Source organism: Girardinichthys multiradiatus, chromosome 5 (genome assembly GCF_021462225.1).
Source record: "Girardinichthys multiradiatus isolate DD_20200921_A chromosome 5, DD_fGirMul_XY1, whole genome shotgun sequence".
NCBI classification, from domain to species: domain Eukaryota; kingdom Metazoa; phylum Chordata; class Actinopteri; order Cyprinodontiformes; family Goodeidae; genus Girardinichthys; species Girardinichthys multiradiatus.
Genome location: NC_061798.1, coordinates 47,118,089 through 47,136,832, shown reverse-complemented (window position 1 = coordinate 47,136,832; position 18,744 = coordinate 47,118,089). Strand labels below are relative to the sequence as shown.

Genomic DNA, 18,744 nt, shown 5'->3' with positions numbered 1-18,744 from the left:
TTTTCTATAAATATCAAAGTCATTTCTTCATGCACATCTGCAGTGTTTTTCTTTCATTACAACCATAAAATCAAATTTCATTTTTTTTTACTTTAAAATTGTTAATACACTCTTTTACCATACAGTGAATTATAAATAACAGCCAAATATTGAAAATTCCATGTCTTCTGAAAAAATGGGTAAAACCATTAACTCACAGGACATTTCCTGTCCTTTTTACAGTAAAAATAGGCAAAAAGACCAGGTGGACATTTTGAGGCTTAGGTGTTGAAGGGCCCTGACTTAAAACTTCTCCACATATTTCGCCCTGATCTGCCTGCTGTGTTCCTTGTTCTTCATGATGCTGTTTGTTCCCCAATTCTATGTATTACTACTTATAATTCAGATATATCTTTTATTGTCCCCCAGCAGGAGAAAATCTAGTCCTGAATTGAATCTAATTCTGAATGGCAGTAGAGAGTTCCTAATAATATCCTCAGTATATTTGGAAAATGCTTCGACCTGCTTTAGTGGTAGTGATACATATACCACGTTGGCTACACTAAGACCAGGTGAGACAATACAGTGTATGGGGTTACAAAGTGCATCTCTAACTAAACCAGAAGCTAAGGACTAATGCTAGAGTAAAAACTTAACCCAATACCCAAAGAACAGAACACAAGACTGAACTGAGAACCATAAATTGAAGGTATAAACCATGTATTGAACATTCTTAGTTCAGCCTCTCTGTACTCTTTTTAAGTTATGAACAATAATGTCTAATTTGGACAAAAAAGATATATGCTATGTATGTTCAAAATAAAAATCTTCAGATTTGCTTGAAAGTGAGAGCATAATAAATATATTTTTACATAACTATAAATACATTCAGTCACTGCGGGGATAATGCAACTGATGTAGCCTGTTTGATAACAGGTAAGCTTTATTTTTATAACAATATTTGTATTTGCAAGGCTCTGAATGAATGCAATGAAGGATTTACACTACCAGTCAAATGTCTGGAGACACCTTCTCATTCAGTGGTTTGCCTTTATTTTTATTCCTACCTCTGGAAACTCTTTTAAGACTGCTGGAAAACATTTTTAGGTGACTACCTCATGAAGCTCATTGAGAGAATGCCAAGAGTGTGCAAAGTATTTATCAAAGAAAAGCCCCCCTTTACTTGATTTAAAGAATCTAAAATATAAAAGATATTTTGAGATATTTCACAATTTCTTTCTCTATAATTCTATCTACTTTTGCTTCATAGTTTTGATGTCTTCACTATGTATCTACAAAGAAGAAAATGATAACAAATAAGGAAAAGCCACTGAATGACAAAGGTGTGTCCAAACGTTTGACTGGTAATATATATCCAAAAGGACTATTAAGATTTTTTTCATCTTTATCATCATTTTTAACCTTAATGAATATCTGAAAATATCATAATATGTGTGACACAACACAAAATGCTCTCCAAAAAAGTGTTTGCTGAGTAAATAGACCATGGAAAGGGTTTTTATTTTTTCCTGTGCTGCAGAAGATTAAATTAATGAGGATTATAGTTAAGTCTAGCCCTAAAATGACCTCTGAAAAAGCTCATAATTGTATTTAAATGAGATTTATTGTGGGCATGAGGATTATGGGAAGTGAATAGGATGACAAAAAGTACAGGGTGAGGTAGGGGAATGGAGAGAAAGCAATGAAAACTTTAAATAAGAGGAGTGATAGCTGCTGACTTCAACTGTCTTTAGATGAGCAGATTAACCCCTAAACCCCACAGCCCCGCCAGCCACACTAATCTGACCACCAATCAGACGCCTCAGTTTCCCTTCCAGACACCTCTTAAGAAAATGACTCCCTGTGCTATGCAGTGCTGTGCGTAGGCTCGTTTCCTCACTGCTCTCTGCATGCTCATTTTGAAAGCCAATAAAAGTGGAAGAGTAAATTGCATTACAGAGTCTGGCGGTATCTGCAGGGAATGTATTGTTCCTGACAGGCTGCAGATGTGCACCTGCAAACATTGCTGCCATTCACTTGTTATTCGCAGTAGAAAATCTAAGTGACAATGACACCATCACAACAGGAGCAGGGTTGCTGCGGTTGGGATCTGCGTAAAAGAGAGAGAATGGGCATAGGAAGGAAAATATTTTCCCTGAAGTCTTCTTTAAACAAGAACTTTTAAAGTTTTAGCACAGCAGGAATTATAACCTTTTCAAATCTTCTTCTTTTCTTGGTACATTATCTTTAATTTTCTCTCCACAGTTCTTGTTTTTATCAGAGAGGGACCCAACTTTCTGTGAAGCAGGAGAATTAGTCTCACACAGTTGGATTCCTGTCGTCTGCTCCACGTTCAGGCAATTCAGAGAGAGCCAAGGGGTTCATTCCCACCATTAGACATTTTCTGCTTTTTTTGCTGACTGTATAAAAGCACCAAGACTCTTATCAGATCAAAACAGAAACATCTAAATTCTTTGTTCAAACAGAAGAGGCTTCAAATCCTCTTCATAGAAAGTTTGTTCAAAGGGCAGTTTAATCGTAATTAGATGTAAAGCATCAAGGGAATTTTACTTAAAGATGTTTGAGGATCTTAACTACCATAAAAGATTAACTGGATCAGTGGAGACAAATTACAGTATTTTAACATTTCTTCCACGTACTTACACTGCAAGCTTAAACAGTTTTGAGTTAAAATTCACAATTAAGAACAAGACTGTATAAAATGATATGGAAGTAGGAGAAAATAAATTACAGCCCCTTTAATCAGGAAAGAATGGTTAAATTACAGGTGATGAGTTTTTGAATCATACCTGGCCCAGTTAGCGCGAAATTTTCTCTGTCGATGCAGGAATGGTCAGTGGGCTCACAAGCCAAAGGACACTGAGGATGAAAGAAACAGAAGCATACGTCAATATGTTTATTCTTCTAATAAACACAGACATGTTTTTATCATGATCATGATGGGAACACAGCAGTAAACCAGGAGAAACATAATTAATTACAGATATACCATGCCTTTACTGAATACAACCGCTGCTAGGATTAAACCGTAAACACTTATTAGATGTTAGGTTAGGTTCATTAGCATTTAGTAACTTTAAAGTTAACGCAATAATTTTTATGTGTGCGTCTCCCTAGACACCCATTTTTTCTTTTCTTTCCCTTTTTCACACAGACACGCTCAATCTGTCCTTCTTTTTCAATCAAACAGACATGCACACACACACACACATGCACGCACGCACACACACACACACACACACACACACACACACACAGATTATCCAAATGGTTGCAGGTCATACAAACACAGGTTAATATTATATCAATCTGGTCTGGCTACTGTGATGCTGGATCCTGTCTTGATTTAATAAAGTCAATTATCCCTTTAGGATTTCGTCTTGAGATATCCTTTTCGTAAAGCAAAAGCTGCCCTGGCACATCTAGGCGACTAGATTTTCTACATGGTATGCCTGCAATGCCCAGACAGGACCCATGGAAAAAAACAGAAAATAAATGAGAAAGAAAACAAATGTCTGCCACACTTTTCAGAGGTTTTCTGAAAACCGTGTGTCAATTATCTTCCATTTAATTACTTTTGCAGGTTTAATGCAAGCTGGCATTGCAAAAAGAAAGTAAAATTAAACACAAAACCCTAAACTGGCTTTGTTTAATATAATAAAATTATGAAAATGAAGGTAAAAGTCACTTGTGTGTTTTACTGTGTTTTGCTTTGCAGCAGTGTGATCAAATTAAACCTAATTTCTCTGAAACAAACAGCTTTGATGACAAAGCAAAAAGTAATTTAAAGATTTGCATCCCATAAAACGTGACAAACAGCTGCTGATGTACTGCCACTCTTAAAATCCTGCGGTATCCTTGCAGTTATTCAGACCACAGAAGGCATAATCTGGAGGAAAACATTCACTCTGACAAGACAGCAAAGCTTTAATCTGCCCCATTCAAGCCTAAATGAGTCATTGTGGATTTTACAAATAAATATTTCCTCTTCCATAAGCAAATATTAAATTATTATTACAATTTTATTATCTGTATCCCAATTTAAACACAGCTTGTAGCATAGAAATATTAACCTTAGCTACCACACCAAACAAAAATAGGAAACCTCACAGTTTAATCTCTAATTTACGGTGTTACTAGGCAACAGACCCATTATGTTTGATCTTTTTTTCCCTTATTGCTGTAAAGCTGCCAGGAAAGGAAAGTGTGGAGTGTTGAGAAAAGTTTTCCATATTTCTTAAAAACCTACCAGGTATTGTTCTAAATTCTTAACACTTTTAATGACGTCATGCATGAATGCTGAGGATTTGCAAGGCCTCTTTTTCCTCATTTATTGTGAAGCCTGTGAGGTTTTTTTATTGTCAGTAAATGCAGTAAGACAGGCTGAAAAAACATTTAAATTAGGTCTCCAAGTAGAGAAATGCCAATATCTAATATGCTGTGTCACTGTAACACCTTCTACACACGTTTCAGGGACTGATTTAGAGCTGGGGAATATTAAATAAAGTGACACTCGAAAGTCTAAATGTTAAATGTTAAATGCCAGGTTCGCATAAAATAAAAACCTTGAGAAAATAAAATTTTTTTCCACCTTCAATGTAACATATATCATGTAAAGTTTCATATAATAAATGAATTAATGGGCCAATAAATGCAACAAGATAATAATAAAAAAAATGTATTTAACTGATCAAAATATCAAACATCAATAGATTTTTCAATTTCAAGAAAGCTATTATGGGATACAAGCTTGAACACAGCTAAAAAATTTTTTTAAATATGACATAAAGCAAAATAACCTCACTTTTACAGCACACTCTGCATCTACTGATAAACAAATATGGAAATGTTATATTCATGCCTCTGCTGGGCCTTTTACTCTGCCTCTCGAAGCATTAAATCTGGGTTTTCCTGATCAAAGCAGTGCTGACAGTTAACAATCACTCTCGCTCGTTGCACGTCAGCTCTGCCTGGTCTGAAGAACCATTACACACAGCCAGACAGCCAAATCTGTCCCCAGAAAAAAGTTTTAATGACTGCATGGAACGACCTCTTCTAGTTAAGAAACGGATCCAGAGGATGGACGACACCAACCAACCCCCATTCTTTCACACACACAGACACAGGAACCAAATTAATCCCTGCCCATTGATCAGAACAACAATTGGCATTTGAAAATCCCAGTGAGAAGGGCCAGAGATAAAGAAAAGCATTAACAAAGAGCTGAGGAGCACAGCTGCAGAAGGTGTTTCATCGTAATTCTGGGCAGCGGTCAGTATGAGGTCGATGCCTCTTTGATGGCTAAAATATGAGAGGAGATCAGATCAAAGGTGACTCAATTCTCTTTCTTGGTTTGGATGAGTGTTTTCACAGGGTTAGAAGGATATTCATGAGATGCAACCACTCAAGCAAATGACAAGGAATATTCAAACAAGAGCCCTCCCCAATCCCAATAAATACCCAACAAGCGCATGAAGTGTGTGCAGAAACTTCATTCAATTCGATTCAATTCAAAAATACTTTATTAATCCCGAAGGGAAATTAAATGTTGTTGTAGCTCATTATGAAGGTTTCTTCAAAGAGTCGTTGTAGATGCTGATGGCTGTGGGCAGGAAGGATCTCCTGTAGCGCTCCGTCTTACAGCAGATCTGAAGAAGCCTCTGACTGAAGACACTCTGTTGTTGTAGGACAGTCTCATGAAGAGGATGCTCAGGGTTCTCCATAATGTTCTTCATTTTATGAAGAATCCGTCTTTCCACAATGATCTCCAGAGGTTCCAGAGGAGTCCCCAGAACAGAGCCAGCCTTTTTTATCAGCTTGTTGAGCTTTTTTAAGTTCCTGGCTCTGATGCTGCTTCCTGGCTCTGCAGCACAAAAGCAATTAAATTTTTTACATTACAAAGGGTATCATAAAGATTATCCCTGAATATAACCTTTAAAAATTCCTGGATTTAAGTTCCTGGCTCTGATGCTACTTCCCCAGGAGATGATGGTAGAAGAGATCACACTCTCCACAACAGACTTATAGAAGATATGCAGCATCTTGCTGCAAACACCAAAGGACCTAAGCTTCCTCAAGAAGTACAGTCTGCTCTGTCCCTTCTTGTAGATGGCTTCACAGTTGCATCACCACTCTAGTCTGTTGTCCAGGTGAACACTGAGGTATTTATACTCCTCCACCACCTCCACTTCTTCTCCCATGATGGAAATTGTTTTTGACTTATTCCTGTTTCTCTTAAAATCTACAATTATCTCCTTTGTTTTGGTCACGTTCAAAATGAGATGATTGTTTCTACACCATGCCACAAAGCAGTCCACCACCTTCCTGTACTCAGCTTCTTGTCCATCTCTGATCCACCCCACGACTGCAGAATCATCTGAGTATTTCTGCAGATGACAGGAGTCTGTCTTGTACTGGAAGTCTGAGGTGTACAGAGTGAAAAGGAATGGTGAGAGTACAGTCCCCTGTGGTGCTCCTGTGCTGCTGACTACCTGGTTAGACTCACAACCCTTCAGTCCCACAAACTGTGGTCTGTTTGTCAGGTAGTCTTTGATCCAGGAGATTGTTGAGGCCTCCACCTGAGTCTTCTGGAGTTTCTGACAAAGCAAATGAGGTTGGATTGTATTAAATGCACTGGAGAAATCAAAGAACATGATCCTCACAGTGCTGCTGGCTTTGTCCAGATGACAGTGGTTTTGTTGAAGCAGGTGTATGATGGCATCTTCAACTCCAACTCCACAGCGATAAGCAAACTGAAGGAGGTCCTGATGGTTTACTGTTTGCTTACTCAGGTGGGCCAACAGGAGTCTCTCTAGGACCTTCATGATGTGAGAAGTCAGGGCAACAGGTCTATAGTCATTGAGGACTGATGGGTGAGTTTTCTTTGGTACCGGAACAAGACAGGAGGTCTTCCACAACACTGGAACCTTCATCTGGGCCAGGCTAAGGTTGAAGAGGTGCTGCAGAATCCCACAGAGCTGCTCTGCACAGGCCTTCAGGACTCTAGGGCTGACATGATCTGGACATGCAGCCTTATTCCTATTCAGTCTCTCCAGCTGTCTCTTCACCTGACTTCTTGAGACACACAGGTGGAAGGGGGAAGCAAAGGAAGCATCAGCATCTTCTGATATGGTTGAAGGCAAACATGTAGAAGCAGAAGGGTCTAGGGCTGAGGTGGAAGATAAAAAATGTGAGGTGTTACTGGACAGCTGTGGGTCTTGTGGGTCAAAGGAAGGTGGGATGTCTGTTTGGCTGTGAGCAGGAGAGGAGGATGCGAAGCTTGTTTCTGAACTGAACCTATTGAAGAATGTGTTCAGTTCATTGGCTCTGTTCAGACCTCCATCGGTTCGATCATCCTTCTGCTTGAAGCCTGTGATCTTCTTCATCCCTGTCCACACATCTCTGATATTGTTTTGCTGGAGCTTGTTCTCCAGCTTCCTCTTGTACACCTCCTTGCTGTCTCTTATCTTGACTTTAAGTTGCTTCTGTATTCTCCTCAATAATTCTCTGTCTCCCTCTCTGAAGGCTCTTTTTTTCATCTACATCAAGCCTTCAATGATGTCATATCCCTTCCCTTGTTCCTCTGCAACAACGGAAACAGTGCTCACAGGCGGAAATGTGCTGTGACAACACACGCACACACACACTCACACATGCCAACACATCATCAAGAAGGCATGGGCAGATTGCCGGTGACACTCTGAAGCCTGGCAGGGACCCTCCCTGCACCAGCAACAAGGGTGGGCAAAGCTAAGTCAGTCAACCGTGCAGAAGCCCTTGGTCAATTATGTAAGACAGACATACACACACACACACACACACACACACACACACACACACACACACACACGCAAAGTGCAACAGCTTACTGACAGCAGGCATGAACTGCAGGTCTATACAGGGGTTCATTGAGGACTGATGTTAGGACACAAGACAGGAGTAATCCTGGTGGTCCTGATCTTTTTAAGACATGATTGATCCTTTATATGTCTTAGCAGTTAGCGCATGTTAAGCAAATTAAGAATGGACTCAAATATTATAACTACTTACAGATACAGGGTTTGGACAATGAAACTGAAACCTGGTTTTAGACCACAATAATTTATTAGTATGGTGTAGGGCCTCCTTTTGCGGCCAATACAGCATCAATTTGTCTTGGGAATGACATATACAAGTCCTGCACAGTGGTCAGAGGGATTTTAAGCCATTCTTCTTGCAGGATAGTGGCCAGGTCACTACGTGATACTGGTGGAGGAAAACGTTTCCTGACTCGCTCCTCCAAAACACCCCAAAGTGGCTCAATAATATTTAGATCTGGTGACTGTGCAGGCCATGGGAGATGTTCAACTTCACTTTCATGTTCATCAAACCAATCTTTCACCAGTCTTGCTGTGTGTATTGGTGCATTGTCATCCTGATACACGGCACCGCCTTCAGGATACAATGTTTGAACCATTGGATGCACATGGTCGTCAAGAATGGTTCGGTAGTCCTTGGCAGTGACGCGGCCATCTAGCACAAGTATTGGGCCAAGGGAATGCCACGATATGGCAGTCCAAACCATCACTGATCCACCCCCATGCTTCACTCTGGGCATGCAACAGCTTCTTTGGGGCTTCTCCACACCGTAACTCTCCCTGATGTGGGGAAAACAGTAAAGGTGGACTCGTCAGAGAACAATACATGTTTCATATTGTCCACAGCCCAAGATTTGCGCTCCTTGCACCATTGAAACCGATGTTTGGCATTGGCATGAGTGAGCAAAGGTTTGGCTATAGCAGCCCGGCCGTGTATATTGACCCTGTGGAGCTCCCGATGGACAGTTCTGGTGGAAACAGGAGAGTTGAGGTGCACATTTAATTCTGCCGTGATTTGGGCAGCCGTGGTTTTATGTTTTTTGGATACAATCCGGGTTAGCACCCGAACATCCCTTTCAGACAGCTTCCTCTTGCGTCCACAGTTAATCCTGTTGGATGTGGTTCGTCCTTCTTTGTGGTTTGCTGACATTACCCTGGATATCGTGGCTCTTGATACATCACAAAGACTTGCTGTCTTGGTCACAGATGCGCCAGCAAGACGTGCACCAACAATTTGTCCTCTTTTGAACTCTGGTATGTCACCCATAATGTTGTGTGCATTTCAATATTTTGAGCAAAACTGTGGTCTTACCCTGCTAATTGAACCTTCACACTCTGCTCTTACTGGTGCAATGTGCAATCAATGAAGACTGGCTACCAGGCTGGTCCAATTTAGCCATGAAACCTCCCACACTAAAATGACAGTTTCAGTTTCATTGTCCAACCCCTGTATGTTGCAACACTGTGATGAAAGTACATCAGATGCATCATGAAAGTTGTTTCTCTAACATTTAAGCATGTTGTCTCTAAAGCAACATTGAATTAAATTCAGTTTATTCATATTGCGCCAATTCACAACACATGTTGTCTCAAGACACTTCACAAAAGTCCGGTACATACATTCCAATTAATCCTAACAATTGAACAGTGCAGTCAGATTCAGTTATTTATTCAAATTGGATAAAAAGTTTTTCTGTCTAAGGAAACCCAGCAGATTGCATCCAGTCAGTGACTTGCAGCATTCACTCCTCCTGGATGAGCATGTAGAGACAGTGGACAGTCACTGGTGTTGACTTTGCAGCAATCCCTCATACTGAGCATGCATGTAGCGACAGTGGAGAGGAAAAACTCCCTTTTAACCGGAAGAAACCTCCAGGAGAACCAGGCTCAGTGTGAGCAGCCATCTGCCACGACCGACTGGGGGTTTGAGAGAACAGATCAGAGACACAAAGAGAACAAAGAAGCACTGATCCAGGAGTACTTTCTATGGGAAGGAAAAGTAAATGTTAATGGATGTAGCTCCTTTAGTTGTTTGTCCTAGAAAGAAAGAACAGATAAACTCTGAACCAGTTTTCAAGGTTAGAGTCTGAAAGAGAGCACATAGAGTTAGTCACAGTAGAAGCTCAGTCAGTAGGAGAGAGAAAAGGTTAAACACTAAAAGACAGGGCAGAATGGATCATCTGTAGAAGGTGAGCATTAAGTTGTTGCCAGCAGAAGCTTGGATGTTGCCCCTCTCCAGAAAGGTGTTACAGGTAGACACAGAGTCAGGCCAGGTGTAGCTTCCAGGAAGAGAAAAGAGGGAGAACATAAAGTTAAAAACTGAAATAACAGCAAATAATGCAGAATTAGAGAGTAGTGTGAGAATGTAGCGAAGAGGGTGAAAGTGGTCATTATGTCCTCCAGCTGTCTAAGCCTATAGCAGCATAACTACAAAGATAGCTCAGGATAACCTAAGCCACTCTAACTATAAGCTTTATCAAAAAGGAAAGTTTTAAGCCTAGCCTTAAAAGTAGACAGGGTGTCTGCCTCACGGACTAAAACTGGGAGCTGGTTCCACAGGAGAGGAGCCTGATAACTAAAGGATCTGCCTCCCATTCTACTTCTAGAGACTCTAGGAACCACCAGTACCCCTGCAGTCTGAGAACAAAGTGCTCTGTTAGGAACATATGGAACAATCAGATCTCTGATGTATGATGGAGCTAGATCATTAAGGGCTTTATATGTGAGGAGGAGAATTTTAAATTCTATTCTGGATTTAACAGGGAGCCAATGAAGGGAAGCTAAAATAGGGGAAATATGAACTCTTGCTGCAGCATTTTGAATCAGCTGAAGGCTTTTAACATGCACTTTATATTAATGTGCAGAATAAAATTGAGTGAAATAGGAGAACATTCAACTTAATGAATTCATTGTCAAACTCTGAGGAAGAACACTTGCTCTTCCTCTTTCTCCTCCCTGATCGTTTGAGTCACAACTGAACGTCAGTTAAACGCTGAGCAGTGAATAGGATTAGAGCAGATAATTAGTGCGGTGGCTGCACAAAAGCAACATCCAGGATATATTTATGTTCCAATAAACAAAGAACTGGAACACAGATAAAATCAGAATGTAAATGCACAAACATGTTAACAGACATTAAACATCCACACACCATTTAAATGCTCATTAGGGTTCACTTAAATTTCTTTAATCTTACTGGAGAGTATGATCTGTGCTAGTCTAATCCCAGGAAAAGCAGAGGGGATCTGATATGCAGACACTCATACTTTGCCAAATAACTCGATCCTTCAAAGTGCTCTTCACACTTTATGGCCGCTAATAAAGATGTGTAAAAAACTCTTAAAATAAATACAGCTTTTATTGCAGTAGGATAGTAATTTTTTTTTTAAATCTGACCTTTATTTTGAGAAAACAATGTTGTTCTCTTCTCTGCACCCAACCAACATGTTTTCTATGAGATTTAGGTACGGGGACTGAAATAACCACGGAAGACAATTCGTTTTGTGTACAGTGAAAATTTTCTGTGTTGTTTTGGATCATTACCCTCCTGAAAGACTCACTTATGACCCATTTTCACTTGTGTTTCATGTTGCCAAAGACTCTAAGAAGGACATTTGGAAGAAAACAGTATCACGGATCCTCCACCGTACTCAACAGTAGGCATGAGACGCCTTTACACATATTCAGCATTTGTTCATAAAGCTCAATCTTAGTCTCAACAGACCAGAACAAACATTTCCAGTTAAAGTCTCAGTAGAGGTTAACAATCTCCATATGTTGGAATTTCTGATGTTAGGACAGATACGTCTTTTTCCTTTTATCTAGTGTCTGATGGTTGTTATTGAGACTTGGTGACTCCAAAATGCCACTCTGTGCTGCAGTTCTCTAACAATGACATTGAGGTTTTTTTTTTTTTAATCTCCTTTACCATCTTCCTTACTGGGTGAGTGGCAAGATGAAATTGGGTTCTCATCCAGCCTTGTTTTTCATTATTGCAGTTTTTTAAAACATTTTATTTATTGCTCTAACTGCAGAAATGGACAGGTTTAGGCAAGTTTAGGCATCATACACCTGCTTCAACAAACCCACTGTCATCTGGACAAAGCCAGCAGCACTATGAGGATCATGTTCTTTGATTTCTCCAGTGCATTTAATACAATCCAACCTGATTTGCTTGGGGACTCCTCTGGAACCTCTGGAGATCATTGTGGAAAGACGGATTCTTCATAAAATGAAGAACATTATGGAGAACCCTGAGCATCCTCTTCATGAGACTGTCCTACAACAACAGAGTGTCTTCAGTCAGAGGCTTCTTCAGATCTGCTGTAAGACGGAGCGCTACAGGAGATCCTTCCTGCCCACAGCCATCAGCATCTACAACGGTTCTTTGAGGAAACCTGAATAATATTAGCTATAACAACATTAATTTCCCTTTGGGATTAATAAAGTATTTTTGAATTGAATTGAAGTAGCAGTTTTCTTGTTCCTGTTGTCTTACTTTGGGAGAGCAACACACATGTGTTTCAATCCAATGACATTCTGTCTTGTCTTTAACAAGTGGCTAAGAGAAATTGGCTTCTTTGTAATGTCATATTTTTACCCTGAGAAAACAAAAAGCCATAAATTACTAACTATGGGTTACCAGACACTCTTATTACCTTTACAAAATAAAATAAAGACAAAATGCTTTAGTTATATTTTTTTGCTTTGGGATTGATATAGGGGACACTAAGCATTGCAGTGGTGATTTCGTAAATAAAAAACTAATATATCTTGACTGCTGATCTTTTTCTCTATTGAAAAATGTGCCCAAATCAAAAATGTAAATGTTCAAAGATTTGCTATGTGACATTAAACAACAGCAATACATTTATTTTCAGGCTTTTTACATATCTTGGGTTTAGGGTGTGCTGTACCTTCTGTGACGATGTGTCAGTGGCGATGTGGTCAGCCTCCTCCATCTCCCCCATCTTCAGATGACTCACTACCACTGTTCCGGCTGTACAGACACCATCTGAGGACCTGAAGATGTTGAGAACAAACACATGCAGTAAGGTTTTAGTTTAAAGATCATTACCTCTAACTGCTAGACAGCGATCAGGCTTGGAAGACGTAATATTCTGGCTTACATTTAGCCTTGAACAGGTTGGTACAATTATAAAGCTTGTTGAATTAAAATGCAGCAGCAAACACAGGTACTTGCCATGGGATTTCTTTACCTGACAGATTGTACAAAAAAGTCTGCGTACAGAATAAAGTCGAGAAGTTTACACGGAGGGGAGGGAGATAACATTTTATCTTACTGCTCAAATGGTGGCCTAATATGTGCTCAACAGAGATGACTAGACCTTTTTAGGTACTGTAGAACAGCCTGGCCAATCACTTTTCCAATCACAGAACTTGTGATTAAGGAGATGATAGAAAATCTATAGTATTGGCAAGGAGACAGAGGCTTTAAAATGAAGAAAAATGGCCCCTCCGCATGACGGCAGCAAGTCTGATCACTTTAAAAGACCCATCCTTAATGTGCTCAATTCCACTCCAGCTGGAGAAAATGTTGGCTGCTGTGTGCCAGCCAGCGGTCTGATGGGAGGGAGGAGAAATGACACATGACTGCCCGAGGAGGAAAAAAAAGTAGGAACGGTGATAGAAACAGAAGGGATCCTTTCGAGGCTAATCCATCTTGATGAGGCACAAGGAAAAAGTTTTTAAACACACGCAGGAGAAAAGAGGACAGACGGAAGGAAGCATTGTGAATGAATGGAGGACTGGGAGCAGGAGGAGGTAGTCGCAGGAAAAAGTATCTCTGCAGTGGGACATGGAGAGCTTCAGTTAGTGCTTAATGTCTTACAGCAGTCTCAAAGTGGAGAAAATAACATTGGCTGCTTTCTAAATCTAATCTTTGTCCCTCGCCAGACACCCGTCTAGGTGTTTATTCCTGTGCTCCCCTCCGTGTTTCCTCATCCTTTCTCACACCATTGCAAAGCCGAAGACCGAGAATAGAAAGTCACCCCGACTTTGACCATATGTACCCACACATAATCAAGGAAATGGAGATTAACATGCATCACACTCAGTGACAGTCCTTCGGAGGGAGGATGGTGGCATCTACACTGCCACAATCCACTAATGAAATTCTCCCCTCATTCCGACATAAAGAATTTCTTCAAGATTAGGGGGATGACATCCACCATAATACTAACACATCAACTTTAAGAGATTTTATTTTTTTGATTTCTTTAACTTTTGACCAGAATTTACAACTATATCCACCCAATCGCTGTATGTGAGTAGAGTTCCCATGCTTCAGAGTTGCTTTTATGCATCTGCGCTTACTGGGCACATCAGAAATGTTTGCCTTTGGTCATTGGATGGCTTCGTCTGATGAAAAGTTTCCAAACAAACATGGCGGATGAAGCTTTTGATTCTTTGTCATATGAGCCTGGTTATAGAGGTTTTTAGAAGCAAAAGTGGTCTAAAGTCAGGAAGTAGAAGATAGGCAACAACAACCAGTGTGTTCGGATACACTGTAAGGTTCACTGTAAGAGTCATGCATGATGAGAATCTGAAGAGAAGACACCCTGAAGCTACCAATGAGCCAACAGTAAAGACATGGGCACCATACGTTTCTGTTTTAAAGCTGTTGAATGCAGTCTACAAAGTGAGATACCTGGTCTATTTGTTCCGCTTTCCCTTGAAGTGTGTGTGGAAACGTTTGATTGATGAATTCTGTAAATGTGTGTTAATGTGCACACTTCGAGCAGTCAACCAAATCACTTTTACTTCAATCCAATTTTAATCACATTTTATTGTGTGCATGATTTTGCATGAATCAGACACCATTATTTAGGGAAACTGAATAATGCATACAGTTATTAAATATATTAAATTATAATTTTTATTATTTCTGTTTTTATTGAGTGATGAGTGAAAGAGTGCAAGTGAACAAAGACAATCACAAATAAACAAAACGTTCGTGACTGTTTAAAGACTTGTTGGTTTGTTATTTTTCGTTTTTCATCTTGGTTGTTTGTTTTAGTTTGCTGTTAAAGGGAAACATGTGGAAAATGGGATAATAATAAATATTATTATTATTATCTTGATAGTTAAAATTAAAATTATTAAAATGATTTAAACAGATCCAACCTGAACCATTGAAATGTTATAGTTTCCATCCTTTCATTTTAAGTAATAGAAACAGATTCCTCTTCCTTACGAGTTGCAGTCATGCAAGAACTGAACTGAAGTCTGTTTAAACTTCCTTCCAGTTCCATCATGTAACACATAATGAATACTCAGACCTTTCTTATCTGTAAATGCATGAAAATAGAGACTTAATGTTTTTATTTTTGTCATGTTTAAGGTGGTACTTTATACATATATTCCATACTTTGAAGTGCAAATCTTTATTTACATGTTACATTGTGCTGTGCAAAAGAATGCAAAAATTATATTAAATGGATTAATGAAAAAATAAAGGACAGCCCTTTTCATAATGTCTGTCTAACAACATGCCTTTGAGAGACACAAATATAAACTAAACACCTGCTCAAATGCTATCTGTAAATATTACCTCTGCTGAGAAAAAGAACTGTGGAAGGGGCAGAGATTGTTTGATTTAGTTCAGTCACCATGCAGCAGGATCACAGAACAAACACTGCTAAAATAAAAGACAGAGACTCCCTGAAAACATGACTGCTGTGCAGCAATAACCCTTCTTTTAAATACAGTTTTGCCTCAGAAAAAACGTTATAGGGGCCTGACAGGAGCGTTAGTTAAAATCGAAGCCCATTCTCCCCTCCCCTGTTTCCGCTGCTCTTTCCATCTGTCGGAGCTGGCATGGAGACAAATCTGCAGATTGTTCTCTCCCTCCAAGTCCATTTTCCTCTTAAATCTAATTGGCCCGGGATCTCTTTTTATCACAACACTTAATCAGACAGCTTTGTTCGAGTGACAAAAATAATGCGTTTAAAATCTCTGCTATGAATTTGCCACAATTAAAAAATAATTAACTTTCAGAGAAGCGTCTTACATTCAACAGTTATTTTCTTTTGAAAGCTTTACTTGCAACTTACGAAACTATTAAGCAGCATAAGATGCAAAGTGATTTATTTATTTATTATTTATTTAAAATAACCTTTTCTAAGGTTTGACGAGTCATTTACATCACTGTAAATGTTCTTCTTCCTAAACCTTCACTTGAATCATTTCCAAAAACAGAATGTGCTGCATCTGTGCAACAATATAAAAGCTGAAATACATTTTCCCAGTAAACTCACATAGACGGTCGTTAAAATATGACGGGAAGACTAATGACAGCCTGCACATTTTGCTGTAATCTCCATAAGAATGAATTTTACAAACAAATCTGAGAAGCCCTACAAGGCAGATGTGTCTATTCATTCCAAAGAGCAGTAAATAAGCAGTGATGCAGCATTTGGCAGATGATTGAGAAAGAACTCCACGATAAATTATGCTGAATGTGGCTTATTTAACACAAATGTACTTAAACTAAATGACTTAACCAAATCAAGAGGGAACAAATCTTAATTCAGTTTTTCGATTTTGCTTTTAGGGTGCCAGAACTCTGATCTTTTTTTATGTGGTCTTGACTAGAGACGCTCCATTAGGCTTCTACTGGCTGGTATGGATTTCTGGTTTTGTTTAAGGACTAACTTTCTCAATTTCGCCCTGTTCTGATTTTTTTCCCCTTTAGAGTTATGAAACATAAAGCTCATCTGTGTAAATCTTGTTCTTGATTTAACAATTAAAATAACAAATGTCAACCATAAATAAAAAAGTGCAACATGTTCTTGGATGAAGGTATAGTTTCAAATCCATCAGAAAATAAAGGGATTATAAATACAAATCAACTGGTGGCTGAATTTCACCTTGTCTGGCCCTGACCGGTGACTGGCTGGGCAGAAACTCAAAATCTGAACCGAATCCTAAACACACCACACATTAGAGCTGACAGGTTACAAGTGCAACAACATTCTTCAGTGTGGAAGCTGTAGTTGAGTAAACAAGACTCAGAATTAGATATTTCAAGTATCAGTAAGATTTTTTAAATGATGTTTTCAATTTTTAAACTTTTTATCAGGTTGAATGTCTGTTGAAACAAAAACAAAGTACCACCTAAAATATTTTCTCAAATCCTATAAAGAACCTAACTTTACGATAATGTACTAGTGAACATTTTGCAAAAAGTAATTTGAACCTTGTCAATTAATACCCTATGTGTATAAAAGCAACTGCTCTCCATGCTTGTTCATGTTCTGATGAAGGCAGTAGGCTCAAATCTTAGCATGATTTTCTTTTTAATTCCCTTGAAACACATTGGTAAACCAGAGATCAGTCGACCTAACCCTAAAGTCTGTGTCATTTAAAGCTTCCTTCCTGTCAGTCAGAGAAGAGGAATAAAAAGTTTAAAAGAAAAATGTATTTTCTTCAACATGATAAGACATGTCTGTGGTTCATCCATATGGTGTAGTATTAGTGCCAGAATTTAGACTATTTCACACATAGCGGTGGCTATGTCCTTGATGCAGGAGGCTATATCCATTCCAAAGCCAGCTATTGATCTGATTAATAATAGACGGGTGCCGTTAATGAGTGGCCAATGAGTCCTCACTTGCATTAGCTATGGACAGGCTAGAGATAGCATCGGAGAGGCTAGCAATTGCATTGGATAGGTTGGAGGTAGCATTAGAGAGGTGGGCAATTGCATTGGAGAGGCAGGCAATTGCAGTGGATAGGCTGGAGATAACTCTAGAGAGGCTGTGATATTGGAGAGGCTGGCCATTGCATTGGAGAGGCTGGCATTAGCATTGGAGAGGCTGGTGATATTGGAGAAGCTGGCAATAGCACTGGAGAGGCTAGAGATAGCATTGTAGAGGCGGGCAATTGCATTGGAGAAGCTGGCGATTGCATTAAAGAGGCTAGTGGCTAGCATGCCTAGGCTGGTCACCCAGCTAAAGTTGGCTTCTGGATGACGCCTCCGATTTTGGAAACAGTTATAGGGCAATTCCACCTCATTTTTCATTACCTTGAGCATTTTTTATCTGCTCCAACTTAAAAACTACAATACTTACGTTCAACCCAGACTAGATTGTTCTACACAAATTGCAAATCTTGTAAACAACATTTTGGATTTGTTTCAGCCTTATTTGATTTGTGAAAGTTTAATAAGGGGCCATATCATTTTTTTCCCCTTCTGGACTTCATTAAAACTCATCCTGCTCCAAAACTACAGTACTTCGACACTTCAAACCTGGACTAGATTGTTCTGCACTAATAGCAGAATCCTATAAACGCAATATGTTTTTTTAGTAATATTAGCCGTGCAAACCATGGTAATCGCTAATACAAGATGCTTAACTCTGCTGTTATTTTCCATCCTCTCTTGCGCAGTGGTGTGACTTTGCTTTGCTCCTTATTGAAATAAATGATTCTTCACTGGAGCAAGGCTAGAAAGAAAACAATATTTTGAATACTGATCTTTTATCTTTCAAGATTACAAAGGAAATTATTGGCCAATATCAGTATTGGCAGAGGTTTAAAAACAAATAAAGAAAATGAAAAATTGAATATCCCTCTTTATGTATCAAAACATCTGTGCTTAGCTTTATTTGATTTTTCTTAAAACTCAAGACAAAAAGCCATCAAACACATTTTCTATGTGCATTTACATATAAAAAAGTGGATATTTTTTTAAAGAGCAGAAAATAATCTTTCATTGTTTTACTGGTCATAGCTGATCAGAACAATCTGTCCGATTTAGATCACAGGCTAATAAATTGGTCTTGACCAACATTTCTTCAAGCTTCTGAAGCTTATCTTTACATTGGGTCTAAGGGCTGTTTGTTACCAACAACCTGTTAAAAAA

The 18,744-nt window shown here is 39.1% G+C and overlaps 1 protein-coding gene across 6 annotated transcripts in view; it reads right to left on the bottom strand.

The window, feature by feature from the left end:
* The window catches only part of inpp4b (inositol polyphosphate-4-phosphatase type II B), a 268,417-nt gene that overhangs the window by 104,115 nt on the left and 145,558 nt on the right, over positions 1–18,744 (bottom strand). For all 6 annotated transcript variants that reach the window (XM_047365702.1, XM_047365701.1, XM_047365700.1 and 3 more), the window contains 2 exons: positions 12,773–12,878; positions 2,790–2,859 (listed from right to left, as the gene is read on the bottom strand). In XM_047365702.1, coding sequence (XP_047221658.1) covers positions 2,790–2,859; positions 12,773–12,878 — 176 coding nt within the window. The remainder of the gene's footprint in view (positions 1–2,789; positions 2,860–12,772; positions 12,879–18,744) is intronic.